The sequence below is a fragment of the Brachycentrus maculatus genome, unplaced genomic scaffold, assembly GCF_059751285.1.
Source record: "Brachycentrus maculatus isolate JH-2025_06_01 unplaced genomic scaffold, ASM5975128v1 h1tg000315l, whole genome shotgun sequence".
Lineage (NCBI taxonomy): Eukaryota > Metazoa > Arthropoda > Insecta > Trichoptera > Brachycentridae > Brachycentrus > Brachycentrus maculatus.
In genome coordinates, this window is record NW_028281064.1 from 202,786 (window position 1) to 225,635 (window position 22,850).

Genomic DNA, 22,850 nt, shown 5'->3' on the forward strand with positions numbered 1-22,850 from the left:
GTACGGCTAACCCCATGGTAGACGACTCCCTGGTCGATCACCAAAGAGATGGGTCGATAGCTGGGAATCGACATCGCAGGAGGCTAATCCCTCTTAAAAACAGGCCACAAGACCTACAATAAGATGAAGAAGAAGAAGAGGAAAAAAGTCTCGGAACTCACTTCATGTCAAATTTTATACTAAATATAATTACATATACATTTAAATATAAAAAAAACTAACAAACTAACTAACCAACATGCCGCTTCCCCGCAGGGGTAGGCAGAGAGAATAGAACGCCACACCACTCTGTCTTTGCAAAAATTCTTCGCCTCTTCGACGTTCATGCATCTCCTCATACTTACCCGCCGATTATTCTTCCCTGACTCCTAACCTGACCGCTTGCAAGTGTTTGACATACCTGATCGTGCCAATTTTTTCTCGGTCTTCCTCTGCTCCCTTTCCCATCTACATTGGCCTCATAAATTTATTTTACCGAATCGGTAAAACAACAATATTAACGTTAAATTCTTACACACATCTAGTAAAGGTAGGATACTAGATAGTTCAGAAATCTTCGAAATACATTTTAAAAATTCCCCAATAAAGAAATATTAAATGACCAAGTCACTTACATTTACCTTTATTATACTCATTAGGAAAGAAACAATAGATAAATACTTAAATGTCATGTCGATAAGAAATAACTGCCGGAAATTTTGCATTTCGGAGAACTCAGGACTTCTGGTGCAGTAGAAGAAGTTGTCAACTAGCGGTTTGAGATCCACCTAAATTTACATCCGAAAACTCATTTATGCAATATAATTAGATTAAATCATACTTAAAACCCTTGCCATAACTTTAATATAATTATTATTGTAATACACTACTTAAATTAATTCAATTCAAATTCATTTTGTTAGAAAAATTACATTAAATAATGATTTTCAATTTCTTCCTTATTTCACCATTCGAACATCTGTCATACATCGTTTTGCCGCACATTCGTCTGAGAAATCGTCTACTTTAATCCTTCTTTTGTAAGGAAGGAATGCAAAGCTGAGATAAGCATTATGTATAAAATTAAGAAAATTGTGTCGAGATGGTTTGGACATGAGGAACGAATGAGTGAAAAAATATGAAGCAAATGTAGATGGAAAAAGGAGCAGAGGAAGACCGAGAAAAACTTGGCACTATCATGTATGTCAAATACTTGAAAACGGTCAGGTTAGGAGTCAAGGAAGAATAATCGGCGGGTATGTACCAAGAGATGCATGAACATGGAAGAGGCGAATAATTTTTACAAAGGCAGAGTGGTGTGGTGTTCTATTCTCTCTATATATTCCTGCGGGGAAGCGGCGTAATGGTTAGGATAGTTAGGTTTTCAACCCCTGCCTTGTTGGGTACATGACATAGAATTTTTTCTAGCCTCCCACCAGTCTGATGATGTCGATAATGACGAAACCCTGTCACTGGGCTAGTAAAATAAATATGGAAAAAAACTTTATGCATAGTTGTTCCTTTATTAAATATTGTCTTTTTAGTTTTAACATTATCCATGGTACAAATAATGTTTCAATGAAACCAAAATTGGTCGAACGCCATTTTTCCTTATAGATGTTATTGGTAACCTTATACAAATATATTTTTTTGTCCATCATTTTTTTAAAATAAAAATAAATATAAATCAAAGATCGAATTTGTACATGCAAATAATTTTGATAGAAAAATATACAGAACTGCAAAATAGCTATATATGTTTCTACTAATTATTAATTAGCCCCGGTTTTCAGAGGGCATTTATTTTTTACGCGTTAAACATTCACTGTTATTTTCATATAGCCACACTTTTGCCTTCATTACTTTTTGTTGTTGCGGTTTACTTCAGTTCGCAGATGTTGTCCGTGAATTTGTGCGGTTTGGTTTTTGAGTATGGTTGATCGCGGTGACGGCTGGACAATAGTGTAGTTTTAAGTTTTCTCAATGAGATAAATGTGATATCTACTTTTCTAATTATGGCTGCTTCGGGTGCTGACATCGAAGAGTTCTTGGGTGGGCCTCTGGTGTCATGGGTAAGTTAAATTCTGCACCTGTGGTAGTAACAAACAGTGTAACCAAGCCGTCATGGGTGGATGCTTCCAAGTATGTTTAGCAGCAAAATTTATCATCGACCTGTGGTTTTTAGTTACTTGTTAACTAGCTTCGTCTGAGTGACATTTTTAGCAGCAGGTGTTCGAGCATTTGCTGTCTGCTCTAAGTATTGCAACATAACGCTCTGTAATTCTTTTCCGAGTATGTTGTTTATTTTCTTTATAAACCGTATTTATATTACTGTCAATGTAAATATTGAATGGATTTTCATTATTGAAAATCACATTTCTCATGGTGCAACTAAATCTTACAGCAAATATTACATGTAAACTTATTTTATGTCCGGAAAGGACTTCATCCTTGACAAAAATTCTGCGTGTTTAGAATATAAATTTTGGCACCGTAATTTTTTTAATATTACTTTATAAAATAAACTGATTTCTACGTACTATTTTATCTATTTAATTTTATTAATGAGATTTGACGAAATGCGATCTCTCAGAAGAATGTGCGACAAAACGATGTATGATAGATGTGCCAATAGTGAAATAAGGAAGGAATGCAAAGCTGAGATAAGCATTATCGATAAAATTAAGAAAGGTGTGTTGAGATGGTTTGGACATGTAGAACGAATGAGTGAGGAAAGAACGGTAAAACAAATTTATGAGGCGAATGTTAGTGGGAAAAGAAGCAGAGGAAGACCGAGAAAAACATGGCACGATCAGGTATGCCAAATACTTGAAAGTGGTCAGGTTAGGAGTCGTAACAATCGGCGGATATGTATGAGGAGATGCATGAACGTGGAAGAGGCGAAGAATGTTTGCAAGGACAGAGTGGTGTGGCGCTCTATTCTCTCTGCCTACCCCTGCGGGGAAGCGACGTGATGGTTAGTTAGTTAGATTTGACTGAGAAATTCAACACAATTAATGTCTAGTACAATTGTATCTCATCAAAAATATCTAAATAATAATATAAATATTTTTTGCCTTTGCATCTTGAGCGTCTGGTTTTAAATTCAATATAATCACTGTCATTTTTATTACTAAAATAAATCAGATTAAAAATAAAAATATAAAACTTCAAAATAACATCTAGCATCCAGGTCCCAGATATATATTTTCAAAAGATAACTTAGGTTCTTATAATCTTAGAATATCAATATTATTAGATAATTTTTTGCAGACTTATAGGTATAGGTTATAATCTTTAAATATCAATATACAGCAGGACCTCTTTAATCCGAACGCTGAAAATTTTTCCCTCTGTGGGGACTAGTGGAGCGTTCGGATTACAGTACAGAGAATCTGTAGGGTATTTTCATCAAATGAAAAAAATATGTTTTCAACTTTTTTAAGGTAATCAATTTTTTTAGTTGGTCGAGATTTATTTAATGACAAGTTAAAAGTTTTATGCATGAAATGTTAAATCAAGCACTGATTTTTTTAGTCTACTAAGTTGTATTTTATTGTTAAAAAACACATAATTTTTTTTTTGAGAATTGTTTCGCCTAGTTATGGCATTTTCAAACAAATGTTAAAATTAAATGGACTGATGGTCTTTATATAGCTATACAATTCTAGGTACTTAAGTATTAGTTTTAACATGTAACAATGTAACATATTTATTGTAACTGCAGACAGTTGGTAGAATTCCATATTAAATTGTTGGGTAATATATTCAAAATTAAACACTGTTATTGGATTGAATTCTACTTTAATTTTCATATATGTATATGATAATTTGTTACGCGCTTCGTCTTATTAAGACATTATCAAACACTAATAATAAATCATAGAGTGTTTGATAATGTCTTAATAATACGAAACGCGTCGCATATTATCATATATGTTTGTAAATAAAAGTAGAATTCAATCCAATAATGGAATTTCATTTTGGATATATTACCCCATTGTTGGGTAATATATTCAAAATTAAACACAGTTATTCGATTAAATTCTACTTTTATTAACATATATATGAGAACATGTGACGCGTTTTGTAGTATTAAGACATTATCAAACACTCAATATGTGTTTGATAATGTCTTAGTAAGATGAAATGCGTCACATATTATCAAATATATGTAAATAAAAGTAGATTTCAATCCAATAACCGTGTTTAATGTTGGATATATTACCCAAATATTTACAATCTAACATGTTTTTTAACTTTAAAATACAACTTGGTAGACTCAAATAATTCGTGTTTGATTAAACATTTAATACAATACATAAATTAAAATGGAGTTCTACAAATTAAATGCCACAGTTATAAATACAACTAAAAAGCTTTGTTTTGCAATTTACGTAAAAGCATCCTCGCTGGCACAGGAATATCCACTTGGTCAGCCCATTCTAGGCATAATGGGTATTATAGAGGTCCTGCCGTAATGTTATTAGAGAATTTTTCGTAGATTGTAAGTTCTCGGTTCGTTCCAGCTCGCCTCCTGTCTGCCGCAGCCTGAACGCTTATCCGACTATTCCTCACTATGGAACGGGCAGTTGTTCAACGAAGTCGTGCTCCAGATAGACCCAGAGCCCCCGCACCAGATCTCCAGCCTGGACGGACTCGAAGGCCGGTCCTTGGCCGTGGGAAGGGTCAAGAACTTCGACTGCATAGTGAAGAACATTAAAGCCCTGTTTGAGGAAGAACTCGGTCAAACTTTGCTGATTATTCCGGAATGTATAAGTCTGGGAAAGACCCCGGAAACCAAGGAAGGACTCGAGAACATGAAACTGCTTATTTTACTTCTTCTCGGAGCTGCCGTCCAGTGTCCTAATAAAGAAATCTTCATAACCCGGATTAAAGAACTCGATGTTGGGATTCAGCATGGAATAGTGGAGTGCATTAAACAGGTTGGTTTATTAACCTAATTACACCATTTTATTTTGTATAATAAAAATAAAAAGTATTAGATATTAGTGGGAAACGGAATTGATTAATTATTCCATTTCCCAATAATATCTCAACCTTTCTAACAAACTTGTATTCTACCGATTGCCGTTATTGGCTAAAAAACGTAAATTTTTTAACGTAACATGGTTTTCAAGTGGACTACTCAATTAGCAATCATTATAGTTCGAACAAAACTACTCTACTTTAAAAACAAACAAAAGATAGTTTATGTATTACTTTTTAAATCTAACACAGATTTTTTGAATTCTACTTTATTTAACTTGTATTTTATTAAAAAGCACATTAAATTTTTAATTGTGACAATTGTTTCGCCTAGTTATGGCATTTTCAAACGAGTGTGAAGATTAAATGGACTGACGGTTTTTTAATCTTCACATTCATTTGAAAATGCCATAACTAGACGAAACAATTGTCACAATATTAATTTATGTGTTTTTTAAACAATAAAATACAACTTGTAGTTTGATTTAAAAATTAATACATAAATCAAAATGGAGTTCTACAAATTAAACGCCAAATCAATAAATAAAAGATTGATTTAAAAATTAATACATAAATCAAAATGGAGTTCTACAAATTAAACGCCAAATCAATAAATAAAAGATACTTGGTGAAAAATGTCCATTAATTTATTATACATACATACTTATATTATTTCCAAAAAAATATCAGTTATAGGTTTATTTCATCCTCTTCGCTACTTTCTTCTTCCCAGAGCTATCATTTTGTGTTTTGTCAGACACCTGACAGTGTAATTTAATACAACCAAGAAGATATGCAAATGTATCAATGTTGGCTTCACGCATGAGCCGCCATGATTCATCCGTTCACCTATTCACCAAACGTGAACCTCACCCTTCAGTGTACCGTTTCCCTCCGCAATAAACAGTTTTTTTTCTTCTTCCTAATGTGATTTGTATTATAAAAGCCATTCCAACCATGCTGACATTGAAATGTAACCCTGATTCTTTGAACAGCCTACACCAATTTTACATTCACCATTCAAATGATGATTTAAAACTAATAAACTACAATACATCCACAGGCTAGGCAGTAAGGTCAACCATGTTTTTAACTCTTATTTTTTTTATTGTCATCATAAGTTAAAAATAATTACACCATTTGCACACTACATATTTTTAACATTAAGGATGTTTTTCAGTTTATCTTTTATTATTTATGAATTCATTTTTAAATCAAACACAGATTTTTTGAGTCTACTAAGTTGTATTTTATTAAAAACACGTAAAAATTAATATTGTAACAGTTGTCTTGCCAAGTTATAGGCGAAACAGTTGTCACAATATTAATTTTTATGTGTTTTTAATAAAATACAACTTAGTAGACTCAAAAAATCTGTGTTTGATTTAAAAATTGATTTACAACATTTTTAATGTGTCCAAATACTTGTTCACAAAATCTGGATTATCTCCGATTACAGGATTTATTTTCATATTATTTTTTAAAAATTAATTCATAAATTAAAATGGAGTTCAAATTAAGCGCCAAATCAATAAATATATTTTTTACATTATTTTTGACATCTCAACATAAATCAAGAAGAATATGGAAGTCTGGGCATTTACAGGGCTTACGATCGTCGTAGGTTAGTTTAAGTGATCACTTTACACACCAATTCTACCCATGATTGGCAACCACACTACTCAAATTCTTCAAACTTCTAGGTATAATAATAATAATAAATTCGGATTACTTATATAGCGCCATTTTCGTAAAATACTACCTCAAGGGCGCTTGGTATATTTAGGGTATATTTATGAAACTCGTAACACAGTATCCGAGAGTTTACTAGAGAATGTTACACGTGTGTAAAGTGATCACTTAAACCAGCCTATGATGGTCATAAGCTCTGTAAATGCCCAGACTTCCATATTCTTCTGCATCTATGTTGAAATGTTAAAAATAATGTAAAAAGTAACTCCTAATTGGAGATAATCTAAATTTGTGAACAAGTATTTGGATACTCTCAAAATATATTTTTTTTGTTTTGTCAGTTCAGTTTATAAAATTATGTCAAGGGCTCAGTGTCACTAATCCTTTCCACATGACCACTTAAATTATGAAGCACTAGGAATGTTTTTTTTCTATCCACTTAAAATTTATGTTTCAATAATTAGATCATAGATTTGTTTTCATTGTTTTGTTAATGTTTATTACAGCACACCTTTTTATTATTTTTATAAAATACAATACTGTTTGTTCAATCAAAAAAAGTTGTATCTTTTTATCTGCTTCTTTTTTGCATCCGTATATTCACTCAATGGTGCATATGTCACTGTATCAAATTTTTGGAGTATTTACTTCAATGTTAATAACATAAAGTCAAGGTGATCAATCCTACACTTGAAATACCAGTCTAGAGTAATGTTATATAAATAAAAGAGTGAAGAAATGATCCGTGTCCTCATTTACAGTAGCCAAACATGCTAGCCACTACACTACGAAGGCGAACAGTTGATTCGTAACTACCACATCCTAATATTTTTGGTAAACATAGAGAATATATATAACAGACTTCCATATTCTTCTTCATCTTTGATGAGATGTCAAAAAAAAATAATATGAAAATAACTCCTGTAATTGGAGATAATCCAGATTTTGTGAACAAGTATTTGGACATACTCAAAATGTTTTAAATAAATTATCTGGTCAAATATAAGCTTAATAATAAAAATGAAAATGTTATTTTCCGGCGTTTCTCATGTGTGTGATTATAATCCAGGATTCGGACCTCACATACTAATATAAGAGTTTCTGCTTAGTAAAAAGCTTCTTTACATCTCATCAATAGATGTCTCTAGTGAAGTTCTAGTGATTCAAGAACAAGGTTTCTAAATTGGTTCATATATATAGAACTTCCAAGAATTTGAGTAGTGTGGTTGTCAATAATGGGTAGAATCGGTGAATGTTACACGTGTGTAAAGTGATCACTTAAACCAGCCTATGACGCTCGTCAGCCCCGTAAATGCCCAGACTTCCATATTCTTCTTCATCTTTGATGAGATGTCAAAAAAAATAATAATAATAATAGAGAATATAATGTATAGGCATCATTTTTGCATTCATTTTTAATCATAATATGGCACTAAATTTGGCGAGCGTGCCTTTGCTGTTGCAGGACCGATGGTGTGGAATGCTCTTCCACCAGTAGTTAGAAATAGTGAAATTGAGATGATCTTTAGAAAAAATTTAAAAACTCATTTGTTTGTCAAATCATTTCCACTATCTTCTTTTCTCCAATTAATCACAGTACAAGGATTTATAGCATATTTAGTTTATAAGTCTTAAAAATTATAGTGGATGTGTATAGTTAATAATAAATTAATAAGGTTGATCCCTAAAAACAATACAATAGACACAATGGATTCAATATCTTATATCTATCAAGACTTGTTACATAGTTCATTTATTTGTCTTGTCATATTTTATAAATAAGACTCCACTAAATCTGATAAATCTTTATATCCTATTACCTAACTGCACACCTTCTTTTGCACATTCTGATTCCAATTTATATCTTTCTTTTAAAAAAAAAATGTTTGTAGGTTACAGACAACCAAACGGTGGTTCTGACTCCCGATTCGATGGACTTCTTCCAATCGGCAGCGATGTACAATCACATACGCCGTCTGGCCAAGGAGAGAGACCACTACCTCAGCCACTGGGCCAACCTGGCCGTGACCGACGCTCCCGCAAGCGAGGACTCTACCAGGCGGGCCAACAAGCAGAGTCCCATCCGGTCCGCTCCCAATTCCTACAACACCTCCACGCCCAACATCACGGACAGCAATCACCTGGCGGTGGAGCTCGCCGACTGGAAGGCCAGGCTCAGGAAGCAACGCCAGGAACTGTGAGTGTTACTACTACTACTACTACCATCACGCCGTTTCTCCGCAGGGGTAGGCAGAGAGGATGGAACGCCACACTCTTCTGTCTTGACATACACTCCTCAGGATTCGTTAACAAACTTACTTGTTTTGTCCACATTTCATAATATTTTATACTACTACTGCTATCACCATCACGCCATTTCCCCATAGGGTAGAGAGAAAGGATGGCACGTCACACTTTTCTGTACTGACATACACTCCTAGCTTCCTTCACATCCATACATCTAGTCATACGTGCTCTCCGATTACGCATACTTTTGACACCGCCAGATTTTAGGTTCTGATTGATCTGATCGTGCCAAGTCTTTTTCGGTCGTCTTCGTTCTGTTTTCCCTCTCACATTCGCCACATATATTTTCTTAGTCATTCTCTCGTTATCCATTCGCTCCTTATGTCCATACCACCGCAAAGAACTCTTCCTAATCTTTTCAATTATTCCTCGTTCAGCCTTACATTCCTTTCTTATATCTTCGTTTTTAATTATGTCATACAATGATTTTCCACACATTCGTCTGAGGGAACTGTGAGTGTATCTCCATAAATAGCACGCTCCATCCTTTTGCCATTAGCGCGCCTTCATACATTATGCAGTAGTCCCCTTATGAGTATGCAAAACCTGTATCGTATCAGAATTACATACCCAAGTAACGTCAACCTTGAGAATACATTACTTTTCCTAATAAAATATTGTACGCAACCAAATTAAACTCACTTGTAACGATTTAAATTATTTTTTATTGTGAACAATATTAGTAGATATTATAATTAAATTATAATAAAATAATTATAGTGTTTTTAAAATAAACTTATGTGTTAATTATAAAATGGAAAATCTCAAAGTTATAGCTTCAAATATAAAATATAAACCTTTTTTACTGCCAGTTATTATCAAATTAGTAACATGTAATTTTCTATTTCCTTGTACATATATATATATGACCAGGTAGAGTTGAAAAACAGTATGGTGGTGCCCAGCGAATTTTAAGCTGTATATTCAAAACTTTTACATGCATATTTTCCCATATTTCTCATTCAGTGGATTGTTTAGTATGTGAACCAGTCGGGTGAGCCCCCAAGAAATGCAGGAAGGCTTATTGTTGGCCATAGACAAGCGCTCAACTTTCCCACCAATCCATTGTTTCCTTAGCCAATTACAGTCCAAACACTTTTTACACGCAAAAAGAAAATGATCTGAACTTGATCGTGGCGTGTTATTAAAACATTGGGTGAATGCCACATTAATTTAGGTTAATGTTAACTTCAAAATGAATTTAATGGACGTTTTATTTAATCACTATGTGTTCAATTAGATTTATCTTTGAAATTAATGTGAAAAATAAGCCTGAAACTATTCTCACTTTTATTAATTTATTAATTAACACATTTCGGACGGATGTTTTTTAATGCCTGCGGACTGCTGGCAAAGGTATTTGATTGTCTGCCTCCGTAGCGTAATGGTCAGCACGCTCGGCTACCGTTCTGGAGGTCCCGGGTTCGATTCCCAGGGGGGGTCAAATAAATACAAGTGATTTTTTCACTGTAATATTTATTCAATATTACCCTGGACCTGAAGCGGAGGGCTGATCACCTTTCCTTCATGTATAAACGATCAAGATAACAGTGCGTTTATATGAAGCAGTGCCCTATGCACCATTGGGGTGCGGATAAGGGTTTTATTATCTTATTATTATTATAGTTAAGACCTTAATAATTGGAATATAATATTCATTTAAAAACATTGGATATTTTCTTCTTTTCTGCCTATGAAATCAGGCCAGCGCAGAAGGTAAAATACTCTTTATTTTCCTTAAGCATTATTTCCATCCGAAGTGTGTTATTTGAGATATTGTTGATTTTGTATGACTTTATTTTCAAATTAGAAATTTACTAGGTATTTAAGTGTAGTGTTCATGTATTTTATGTATTGAATGTTTAAAATGTTAGAATACAATTTAGTAGACTCAAAAAATCATTGTTTGATTTTAACATTCATTCATTCATTCAAATCCTTATCCGCACCCAAATGGTGCATAGGGCACTGGATCATGTAAACGCAGTGTTATCTTGATCGTAAACAACGAAGGAAAGGTGATCAGCCCTCCGCTTCAGGTACCAGTCCAGAGTAATATTGAATGAATATAAGAGTGGAAAAATTACTTATATTTATTTGACCCCCCCTGGGAATCGAACCCGGGACCTCCAGAACGGTAGCCGAGCGTGCTGACCATTACACTACGGAGGCGAACATTTTAACATTTAAATATAAAAATTGGAATATTTAATAAAAACCTATCAGCGGAAGCTAAACTGGCAGTGCACAACGGAGTCCTGGTTCCGACTCTAATGTATGGAAGTGAAACATGGAGTTGGCAAAAGAAGGATGAAAGTAGACTGAATGCAGTCGAAATGCGATCTCTCAGAAGAATGTGCGACAAAACGATGTATGATAGATGTGCGAATAGTGAAATAAGGAAGGAATGCAAAGCTGAGATAAGCATTATCGATAAAATTAAGAAAGGTGTGTTGAGATGGTTTGGACATGTGGAACGAATGAGTGACGAAAGAACGGTAAAACAAATTTATGAGGCGAATGTTAGTGGGAAAAGAAGCAGAGGAAGACCGAGAAAAACATGGCACGATCAGGTATGCCAAATACTTGAAAGTGGTCAGGTTAGGAGTCGTAACAATCGGCGGGTATGTATGAGGAGATGTATGAACGTGGAAGAGGCGAAGAATGTTTGCAAGGACAGAGTGGTGTGGCGCTCTATTCTCTCTGCCTACCCCTGCGGTGAAGCGGCGTGATGGTTAGTTAGTTAGTTAGTTAGGAATATTTAATTACATACAAATGTTTATTATAATTATGGAGCCACACTAATTACCCACCAGCTCAATCGATAAATTAGATTCACTTTGTAATAGGCCTATAATCAAAATTTAAATATTCATAATTATATTGTAGGAGTTACATGAAGTTCGCCTCAAATTGTAACTGTTGAGTTATTGGACAAGTCATTAACTTGATTATGGCTCAGCCTATATTTATATCATTCTGATTTTTTATTTATTATTATTATATTATTTTACTTGATTTAACGACCTTGATATGATTTAAATAACAAAGAAAAAAATATTATCAATATTTTAAACTCTTTTACGAAATGACCCTCTTTGTGCATTTGCAGCATCGAATGCTGATCAACAACGTCTTTTTTAAGCTCTCTTACAAAATTATCCTTTTTGTACACTTGTAGCATCATATACTGACCGACAATGTAATTTTTAAGTTCTTTTACGAAATTACCATTTTTTGTATATTTGATCTACAGTGTAATTTTTAATCTCACTTACGAAATGACCCTTTTTGTACGCTTGTAGCATCATATACTGATTGACAATGTAACTTTTAAGCTCTCTTACGAAATGACCCTTTTTTTGTACATTTGCAGTATTCGATACTGATCTACAGTGTAATTTTTTATCTCACTTAAGAAACAACTGTTTTTGTACACTTGCAGCATCAGATACTAATACTTATTGTAATTTTTGAACTCTCTTACGAAACGACCCTTTTTATACACTTACAGCATCAGATACTGATTGATAATGTAATTTTGAAGCTGTTTTTCAAAATGACCTTTTTTGTACATTTGAAGCATTCGATACTGATCTACTATGTATTTTTTAAGCTCTCTTATGAAATGACCTTTTTTTGTACATTTGCAGTATCCGATATTGATTGACACTGTAATTTTTAATCTCTTTTACAAAATGACCCTTTTTCTACGTTTGCTGCATCCGATACCGATCGACAATGTAATTTTATTCCTTTTTTTCCAGGGAAGAAAAGTCTGAGCAGCTCGCGGAGAGCCGGGAGGAATTAGAGCACACCAAGTTGGCCCTCAGCAAGCTAAGGAACGAGAGTCAAGTATGGTGCAATGAGGCGCGGAAAACTGCCACTTACCGGGATGAAGTGGACGCCCTCAGAGAAAGGGCTGACAGGGCAGACAGGTACGTGCATGCGAACTATGCTAATTCATCTTTGGATGTGTTCAAAAAAATATCCCTCACTGCTTTCAAGAATGTCATAAATCGAAAATCGTAAATTTTCAGTTTTGCATGTTTTCGGAATGCCCATAAAATGTACTATATCCCAGAAAAAGAGGGATATTCCAACTTAATATTTACCCGCTACAGGGCAGAAAGTGTTGTTTTAACATTTTGAAGAAAAGATATTAAGACGGTAATCATGTAGGTTCCTGTACGTTTCCTAAATACATTTATTGAGCATGTACAAATATCATGTAATATAAGCACTACAGGGAAAATAGTATTTATCGCAAAATCGTCAATTTTCAGTTGTGCATGTTTTCGGAATGCCCAGAAAATGTACTATAGGGTCCGCCATCTAAAGTTTTTTTTTTCAACTAGTGCTTATTTCGTGAATGGTAACACTTAGCTCATGTCTGATTTGACAGATAATTAGTTTTATCCTTCCGCTGAGCGAATATGGTTGTGTATACGCTTGAACAACGCTGGGAAATATTGCGACATTCGACTTACAGAAGATGCCGATTTTGCCAAAAAAATCATCTTTTCGGATGAAGCTCATTTTGATCTTGGCGGGTATGTAAACAAGCAAAATTGTCGTATTTGGGGCACAGAAAACCCGCACGCATACATTGAAAAGCCGGTACACCCAAAACGAGTCACTGTTTGGTGCGGATTTTGGTCCAGAGGCATAATTGGGCCATTTTTCTTTGAAAATGAGCAAGGAGTGGCCGTTAGTCAATGGCGATCGTTATCGGGCCATGTTGAACGGATTTTTGTTCACAAAAATTGAAGAGGAGGATATTGGCAACATTTGGTTTCAACAGGACGGCGCTACGTGCCACACAGCCGAAGCTACACTCGATGTTTTGCGCCCCATTTTCAAAAAAAAAATGTCATTTGGCGGACCCTTTATATCGCAGCAAAAGCGGCATATTTTTAACTTAATATTTACCTGCTACTGGGCAGAAAGTGTTGTTTAATATTTTGAAGAAAAGATATTGTTTAAATTTTTTTTTTAAATATACTAAATATTTTTCAAATGGAGAAAAAACCTTCAGGTTTTACCTAAAAAGATCTGTTGCACAGTAAAAAGTTCAATAAGTGGCTCGATATTTATTTTTAATACATTGTATTATATTTTTAAAATTTAAAAACGTTCTGGAAAATCAAGTTTTTTGATTTATGACGTTCTTGAAAGGAGTGAGCGATATGTATGTAAAAGATATTCTAAAAAAAGATGAAAGCAGAGTGAACGCTGTTGAAATGCGCTCCCTCAGACGAATGTGTGGAAAATCATTGTATGACAGAATTAAAAACGACGATATAAGAAAGGAATGTAAGGCTGAACGAGGAATAATTGAAAAGATTAGGAAGAGCTCTTTGCGGTGGTATGGACATGTGGAGCGAATGGATAGCGAGAGAATGACTAAGAAAATATATGTGGCGAATGTGAGAGGGAAAACAGAACGTGGACGACCGAAAAAGACTTGGCACGATCAAATCAATCAGAACCTAAAATCTGGCGGTGTCAAAAGTCTGCGTAATCGGAGGGCATGTATGACTAGATGTATGGATGTGAAGGAGGCGAGGAGTGTATGTCAGGACAGGAGTGTGGCGTTCCATCTTCTCTGCCTACCCCTGCGGGGAAACGGCGTGATAGTAGTAGTAGTAGTAGTAGTCATAGGCTAGTTTAAGTGATCACTTTACACACGTGTAACATTCACCAATTCACCACACTACTCAAATTCTTGGAAGTTCTTTATATATGAACCAATTTTGAAACATTGTTCTTGAATCACTTGAACTTCACTAGAGACCTCTATTGGTGAAATGAAAGGAAGCTTTTTATTGAGCAGAAACTCTTTTATTAGTATGTGAGGTCCGAATCCTGGATTATAATCACACACATGAGAAATGCCAGAAAATATCATTTTAATTTTTATTATTTAAGCTTATAATTTGACCAGATAATTTATTTGCAACATTTTGAGTGTGTCCAAATACTTTGAGTTTTATTTTATTACACACGACTAGTTTCGAAAACAGACATTTTCATCTACAGGTGAAAGTAAAACTTTTACTTTATTATTTATATTTAGGTATTAAGTGGTCCACCTCGGTAGTGTAGTGGTCAGCCGCTCAGCTACCGTACTGGAGGTCCCGGGTTCGATTCCCAGGGGGGTCAAAATAAATAAGGGAGATTTTCACTCTCATATTTATTTAATATCACCCAGGACTCATATTTATCTCACCCTAGAGCGGAGGGCTGATCACCTTTCCTTTATGCCAATAATTATTGACGTTAATTGCATGAAGGTAACACTGCATCGCTACGATGCAGTGCCTTATGCATCATTGGGTGCCGATAAGGGTTAAAAGAAAAAAGAAAATAATGGTATAATCAAAGTGTTTAATTAAAAAAAAAGCTTTGATTGTTTTCTTGGGATTCACATCCTTGTCTTCTTCTTCTTTATGAGCCCTCTGACCTCCACTGCTGGATATAGGCCTCTTCCCCTTCTTTCTATTATTTCCGGTTGGTTGCTCCTTGCAGCCAGTTTTTACCCCCCACAGAGACAATGTCGTCAGACCATCTCGGCTGTCCAAACTCAAAACACAGTAGATTCTACTTAGTCCAAAAATGCAAAAAAACGTACTACTAAAAAATGTCCCTTACTGTGTTTTAAGTTTGGACAGCCAATCTCTTTTGGGGTCTTCCGGCACCTCTTTTGTTCTCCCAACACGAGTTTATTTGTACGGCTTTCTGTGCCAGGCTGGAGATGGAAGTGCAGAAGTACCGGGAGAAGCTGGTGGACATGGAGTTCTACAAGGCGCGCGAGACGGAGCTGCGCGAGGACAACCGCGTGCTGCTGGAGACGCGCGAGATGCTGGAGGACCAGCTGCTGCAGGCGCGCCACCGCGCCGACAAGACCATGGACCTGCAGCACGAGATCATGAAGATGAAGCAGAGGGAGAACGACGTGGCCCTTGTAAGTTTGCCTCCAGATTAACCTAGCCCAGGGGTCCGCAACGTGCGGCTCGCGGACACGTTTGGCTCTTTAAGCAATTTGTGTGGCTCTTTCTTTGTCAAATTCAATGTGACATTTTTTACTGAAATTTTAGTTTTGATATTTTTTTATTATTATATTTATTATATTTGTCCGCCTCCGTAGTGTAATGGTCAGCACGCTCGGCTACCGTTCTGGAGGTCCCGGGTTCGATTCCCAAGGGGGGTAAAATAAATATAAGTGATTTTTTCACTGTAATATTTATTCAATATTACCCTGGACTGGTACCTGAAGCGGAAGGCTGATCACCTTTCCTTCATGTGTAAACGATCAAGATAACACTGCGTTTATATGACGCAGTGCCCTATGCACCATTGGGTGCGGATAAGAGTTTTTTTTATTTTTTATTTTTTTTTATTATTGTTCTGTTCATATTAATTTTTAGTTCAGTTGGGTAAGGAGGGATAGTGCGGTTTAAGCACATATGAGCCCACATTAAACCTTACATTTATTAAAAATGTAAACGTTGGAATGATAACAACCTTTGAAAAACCACACTAGTTTCAGACCACTTTCATGTTCAATATGCCAATAATAGGCTCGTTTGATAGCACACATACCTATTTATACTATAGACAACCATTCACACGCGTTCCTTTAAACTTTCAATAAATTAAATTTTATTGTTAATTAAAAACTGGCTCCCAAGAACTGTTTCGCTACTCTAGTTTGGTCCAAGAGGTTGCCGACCTCTGACCTAGCCGGCCCCAAAAGGGGATCCATCCCTTGTATATGAATTTCAATTTCATAACTTCAGTTTTATTAGAGCTTCTTCTTCTGTTTGTGCCATGTCAGGTCCCCCTGACGTCGACTATCACTTGAAAGTTGTTGTCCTTGTCTCGGGCAGCTCTAAACAGCACCTCAGTTATTTACCAGTAGTATGAAAAATTTTGCACTAATTATGTATACTTATAAGTAACTATAACAGAATTACAGACAAGTACACACTGATCTGATGTTGATTTTTATTCTTTTAAGTAATTATTCTAAACCTGGATGTTTAATATCAAATTTTTCTGTTTTTATTTATTTAAAAAAAAAAGCCCCATCAATACAGGCTTTTTAATCTTTTAGAAAGGGTATTTGCCATTATTAATGTGCTATTTGTTTTTATTTACAGGAAAGAGATATGAATCAACAAAAGATTCAAGAACTCGTAGAAGAAAATACACATCTTCAGTACATCATCAAAACGACGCTGAACACGTCAAATATTGGCAGTCAAAATCAGGAAGAAGAATTGGATTCCAATTTCCAGGGGTCCGAATCCGGAGATAACAGTCTGTCGGAGCAGCTGACCAGCAACGCTCAAGCGAGAGCACTCAAACTAGAGTTGGAGAATAAAAGGCTTATGTCGACAATCGAAAGTTTGAAGGAGCAATCCTTCCACGAGTCCAGCGACAAGTTCCTGGAGCTGGAGAAGGAAAAGAAAAAGCTCGGCCTCAAGTGCGATCAGCTCCAAGAAAACTGCAATCGGCTCAATCTACAAAATACTGAACTGGAAAACATTTTCAAAAACGCTCTGGAAGAAAACAGGAAGCTCCAGGATACCATCGACAGCCAGAAGAATAACATCGATAGATTGAACATCGATAAGGATTCTGACCGAAGCAAAATTCAAGAACTAGATAAACACTTAGAGTCTGTCACTAATGACAAACAAAAAGTCAGGATGCTCTGCGATTCCATACAGAGAAGAGCCGAAGATCTGGAAAGGTCCGTCGAAGCCAAAACTAAAGAAATAGACATCTTGAAACCGGAAGCCGAAAAATCACAATGCTTAGAGACTAAAATAGCGGACTTTGAAAATAAAATTGTCCATTTAGAAAAAGAGAATACTTCCATGACAAAAGATATCGCGAAATTGCGGGAAACTGTAGAAAAGAAAGATATCGCCCTGGATGCATTCAGTCTGGATAAGGAGGCAGCTAGTAAAGAGATTAAGGCGTTACAGAAGACAACCGAAACGATGAAAGTGCAAGTTTCGAAGATGCAAGAAGTCGAAAAGAAATCTCAGGAGCTTCTGTCGCAAAGGATGATGGATACGGAAACTATTCAAGCTCTGCAAAATAATCTCGTCGAAGAGAAGGTTCGTTCTGAAAAGGTTAAGACGTGCGTGGAGAAACTAGGACTCAATACAAATGACATCGTTCGCAGCGAAATAGTCTTAGAGGACATCATAGAGATCATCTTGAAAAATGTCGATATTAAGAATGTTATCGAAGATGTCAATGGTAAATTAAACAAGGATCCTTCTAATAAATCCGGCCATTGCGTTTGCCAGAATAATCTGTGCGACAGTAATAAGCTAGAACAGAGTGAAGTGAAATCGAACATTCACACCCAGTACGAACAACTGTCTTCGGAACTCTCCAACTTGCAATCCTCGTATCAGCAATGCCAAGAGGAAAATGCCAAGCTGCAAGTTCTCACGTCTACTCTGAGTTCCCAAAACACTTCTCTGTCTTCCCAACAAATAACCCTCCAACTGGCCAACAGCCAACTCGCTGCGGAAAAGGAGGAAGTGGTCAAACAACTCGAGTCATTGAAAACTTTGTACGAAAGCTTGCTCAAAGACCAAGACTCGTTGCAAACCCTTCACGAACAGCTGAACTCCGAATACGAATCCCTAATCAAAGAGAGAGAGGCCCTCAAATCGTCCATCAAAGACTTTAAACTTGAAAATCGAGAATTGAAGGAGGACAATATGTCTCTTCAGAAGAAAATGAAAGATCAAACCGAAGAAGTGGACGGATTAAAAATAGAATCCAGAAACCTGACCAATCTCAGAAAGGAACATTCTAAACTGAAGGAAGATTTTAGAAATCTCTTTTCCGCCAGCGATAGAATGAAGAATGAATACCGACACCTCCAGGAAGAGTATAGAAACATCAGAACCGAATCCAGCCAGCTGAAACTGAGGAATACAGAGATGTCCGGAGAACTGAGCGCCAAGACAGACGTAGCTAATGGATTAGAATTAGAGCTGAATAAAATCACTCAACGTTGCGAGGTTATTATTTAATTTATTTCTACATAATATCCATATCTTTTTTATAGTTTAAGATAAGAAAAAAGTTGACTTTCTTTCAAGTGGAAGGGCTAGTATTAATATTTGGATTTGATTTCAGATGCTGGTGCACATCAATGACACGCTGGATGCCGACCGCAGATCTCTCTTGGACCATGTGTCCTGTCTCTTCGGCCAGTACCATGACCTGCTGGCGCACTCCATGGAGGACAAGCAACACTACCACCAGGAAGAGAAAATGTTCGCCGACAAGTTGAACAACCTGTGTCGTCAAAAGGAAAAGCTCGAAGAGAAAATAATGGAACATTATAGAAAGTTGGATAATTGCACTCCCAAGAAGAAAAGTTTCGGTTCGAATTTGGTGAAGAAGGTTCGCAAGGCCGGGTCCGATCTGATCAACAAAGTGCCGAGTCGTCACGGCCGTCGCTCCTGGAGCGTGGACGACAGCTCCAAACTCAGCCAATCTCAACCCACTCTACAGGGCTCCGAATCCGGAGAGTCGGATCCGGGAAATTCCGAAGAGGCTTCCGCCAATTCTGATGTACTGAGCGTTACCAAGGCTGCCAACGATCAGCTCAACACCGTGACCGCGGCGCCGTCAGTGTCCAGCTTGGAGCTACCGAGACAGAGTTCCGACAGTTTTGCTAGAAAGCTATCGCACAGTTCGTTCCACGGGTCTCTAGGTGGCGGGGACGACGCGCTCATCAGAGCCTCCCTGAGGAGAAGGCAGCAGAACCACAAACTGAATTCCACTTTGCTGAGCGGACACAGAAACAGTTTCCAAGGCTTCGAGGCCCCGGAATCCTCTCACACGAACGTAACGGCCGCACTGTGTCGCGCCGGTTCCAGAAGAGCTGTGTACTTAGCGGAGGATAATTCCCAAGCCGGGATATCCGCTCCGATAGAAGCGGAAACTGAGCCAAAAAAAGACTCTCCGGAGAAGCCCCAAACGTCCAAGACGTTCTTGGTCTACAATCGGATTTCCACCGTCATCGGTGACGGGGCGGGGCAAACCTTGCAGACTCAGGAAGTCAAGAATGTCGACAATAAGATTACTACCCAATTAGAAATAAATACCAAGCAAGAAGAATCTAAAACTAGCGCCAAGCCCAATCCGAAAGAAACGGCTATTTGGTACGAATATGGGTGCGTATGAACAACCGCTAGATTCTAATTAGGTTCCCCAGTTGGTAGATGATAAATGGATTATAATAATTTACTCTACTTATATAGAGTACGTTAGCAAAGTAATATTTTACTTAAGATTTGTACTTAATTAGCGTATGGGTGATTTAATTTGTGCCTTTATCGCATAATCAGAGGTAAAAAAGCGTGATATTCTAGATTTAGAATGTTGGAATCTTATGATTTTGACAGAATCGTATTTAAGGAAGTATATTTTTTGAGTAAGTGCTATTTCCTGAATTCTCTTAGTTGGTGCACATTAAATTTAAGATTTGTAGGAGTGCGTACAGCGATGGAAGACGGTAATCATGTAGGTTCCTGTACGTTTCCTTAATACATTTATTGAGCGTGTACAAATATCATGTAATATAAGCACTACAGGGAAAATAGTATTTATCGCAAAAGCTATTGAAATATTTTATTTTACTTATAACCAGATTTTATTGTATTCCAGTATTATTATTTTGTTTAATGTAATAACCGATGTAAAGATGATTTGTTCCTTATTAATTAATATTTTTAGTATATAATTTTGTGACAATGGCGCCTATTTTTGTAATAATTTCCCGCTCTTTACTTATATTTCTCTAGTTTCTTGCCACTTGAAACTTGAAAGTTACCGCTTGAACGCTTTCACTCCCTTCCTTCTCTCTTGGAATCTTGCCATTGTTCCATAAGATCTATTTAATTTTAACAGAGTTCTAATTGAGCCGAAGTTATTTCTATATTAATTTATTATCTTTGATTATTTCAAAGGCGAATCCCCTTTGTTTGACAACCAAATCTATAAGTTAAGAATTAGCCCAGTAATAGCGTAAGGTTTAGTTGAGGTAATCGTCAGTGATAAGTGCTTTTGCATTAGTACCATATTTTGCTATTTATGTTTTTATATTTTATACCAGCGACATCAGTAGAGTAGGATTGTCGACGAGAGAGCATTTCTAATGTATAGACAATAGTTTTAGTTTACATATGTATAGTATACACGGAAGATAAACTTTTGCCTTATTAGAAAATGTGATTAATCAAATTCTTCCACTTTCTGCATTACTTATCCGCTATATGATATTATTAAGTGGTATTTTATAATAAGAATTCACAATGTCCTCACTCGATACTTCCTCTAACCTGTTTTAAGGAAATGCACTGTTGGCAGCTTTCATTTTATGTTTTGCTTTTTTTTACTTTCACTTCCGTTTTAAGTAATGTTAATCAACTAATAATATTGCTATACATAATATATTTTAGACTGTAATCCCCGCCCATAAACGTATTATTATTGTAATGAAATAATTGTGTTCAAAATAAATTTTCTATTTCATCTTATTTATATCATTCTATGATTCGAGTGAATTATCAAGTAATCAATGTGACTATGTGAATTATGAAAAGAAGAAATCATCAATAAATTCATAAATAAAAATTATGCATCTTTACAGGGTCAAATTAGAGACTATGTATTGCTTAAATTTTAGCAGATAGATTTTACGGAATTTTTTATATTAAATGACTTAATAGCATTAATAAAAAAAGACTCCTTCACATTCCGTTCATATCAGCAGTAATATTTAGTACTAAACATTATTTTGGTAGAATCGAAAAACATTTCCTAAATCATTGAGGATATGTGTCGCCTACTTTCAAAATCCACCAGATCCAATTTTATAAGATTTCAAAATAAATACTCAGAATGCAAATTGTGGGTTTTATCGTTAAAAATATTTATATAATTGAAAACCCTGCTAAAAAATATTAAAAAACAGCATTGTATTTCAAATTTCGCTATATTCATGAAACTTGCCTTCTGACCCATATCGGACAATCAGAGAGCGGGGATAGGTCAAAAATTAAGATTGCGTCATTATTGGTTTGTCTCGTGTTTTTTTTAATACTGAAAAAAAAAATTAAAATGGGAAAATTCTCTATTTCATAATATTTTATATAAAGATAGACAAATCTTTGAAACATAAATGTTACCCGGAGAATTTAGTATTTTTTGTAAAATCGACTTGCATAGATCTGGCGGATTTTGAAAGTAGGCGTCACATATCGCTCACTCCTTTCAAGAACGTCATATATCAAAAAAAACTTGATTTTTCAGGAGAACATTTTTAAAGTTTAAAAATATAATACAATATACGAAAAATAAATATCAAGCCGCTTATTGAACTTTTTACTGTGCAACAGATCTTTTTAGGTAAAACCTGAAGATTCTTTCTCCATTTGAAAAATATTTAGTATATTTAAAAAATAATAAAACAATACCTTTTCTTCAAAATGCCAAAATAACACTTTCTGCCCTGTAGCGGGTAAATATTAAGTTAAAAATATGCTGCTTTTGCTGGGATATAGTACATTTTCAGGGCATTCCGAAAACATGCACAACTGAAAATTGTCAATTATTGATTTATGACGTTCTTGAAAGGAGTGAGCGATATATAAAATAATGCATTTTATTCGTATTCAGATCAAAACATATATGTAGTATGTTTTGGAACATCACATTATATTGGTAGATTACAGTTGCATTTCAAAACTAAACCTGTCTTAATATGTATTTTATATTAATTTTATTCCTCTTACGTACGCACAATACATTATAATAATAAGTAAATCAAAGAC

The 22,850-nt window shown here is 35.6% G+C and overlaps 1 protein-coding gene across 1 annotated transcript; it reads left to right on the forward strand.

The window, feature by feature from the left end:
• The first annotated feature begins 1,825 nt into the window (after positions 1-1,825).
• Girdin (protein girdin) lies at positions 1,826-22,132 on the forward strand. Its single transcript, XM_088268266.1, has 7 exons — positions 1,826-2,051; positions 4,509-4,925; positions 8,553-8,857; positions 12,735-12,905; positions 15,718-15,934; positions 17,133-19,025; positions 19,144-22,132. Exons 1-7 carry the CDS (start codon positions 1,995-1,997, stop codon positions 20,197-20,199), a joined length of 4,116 nt encoding a protein of 1,371 aa, XP_088124392.1. The 5' UTR covers positions 1,826-1,994; the 3' UTR covers positions 20,200-22,132.
• The last annotated feature ends 718 nt before the right edge of the window (positions 22,133-22,850 follow it).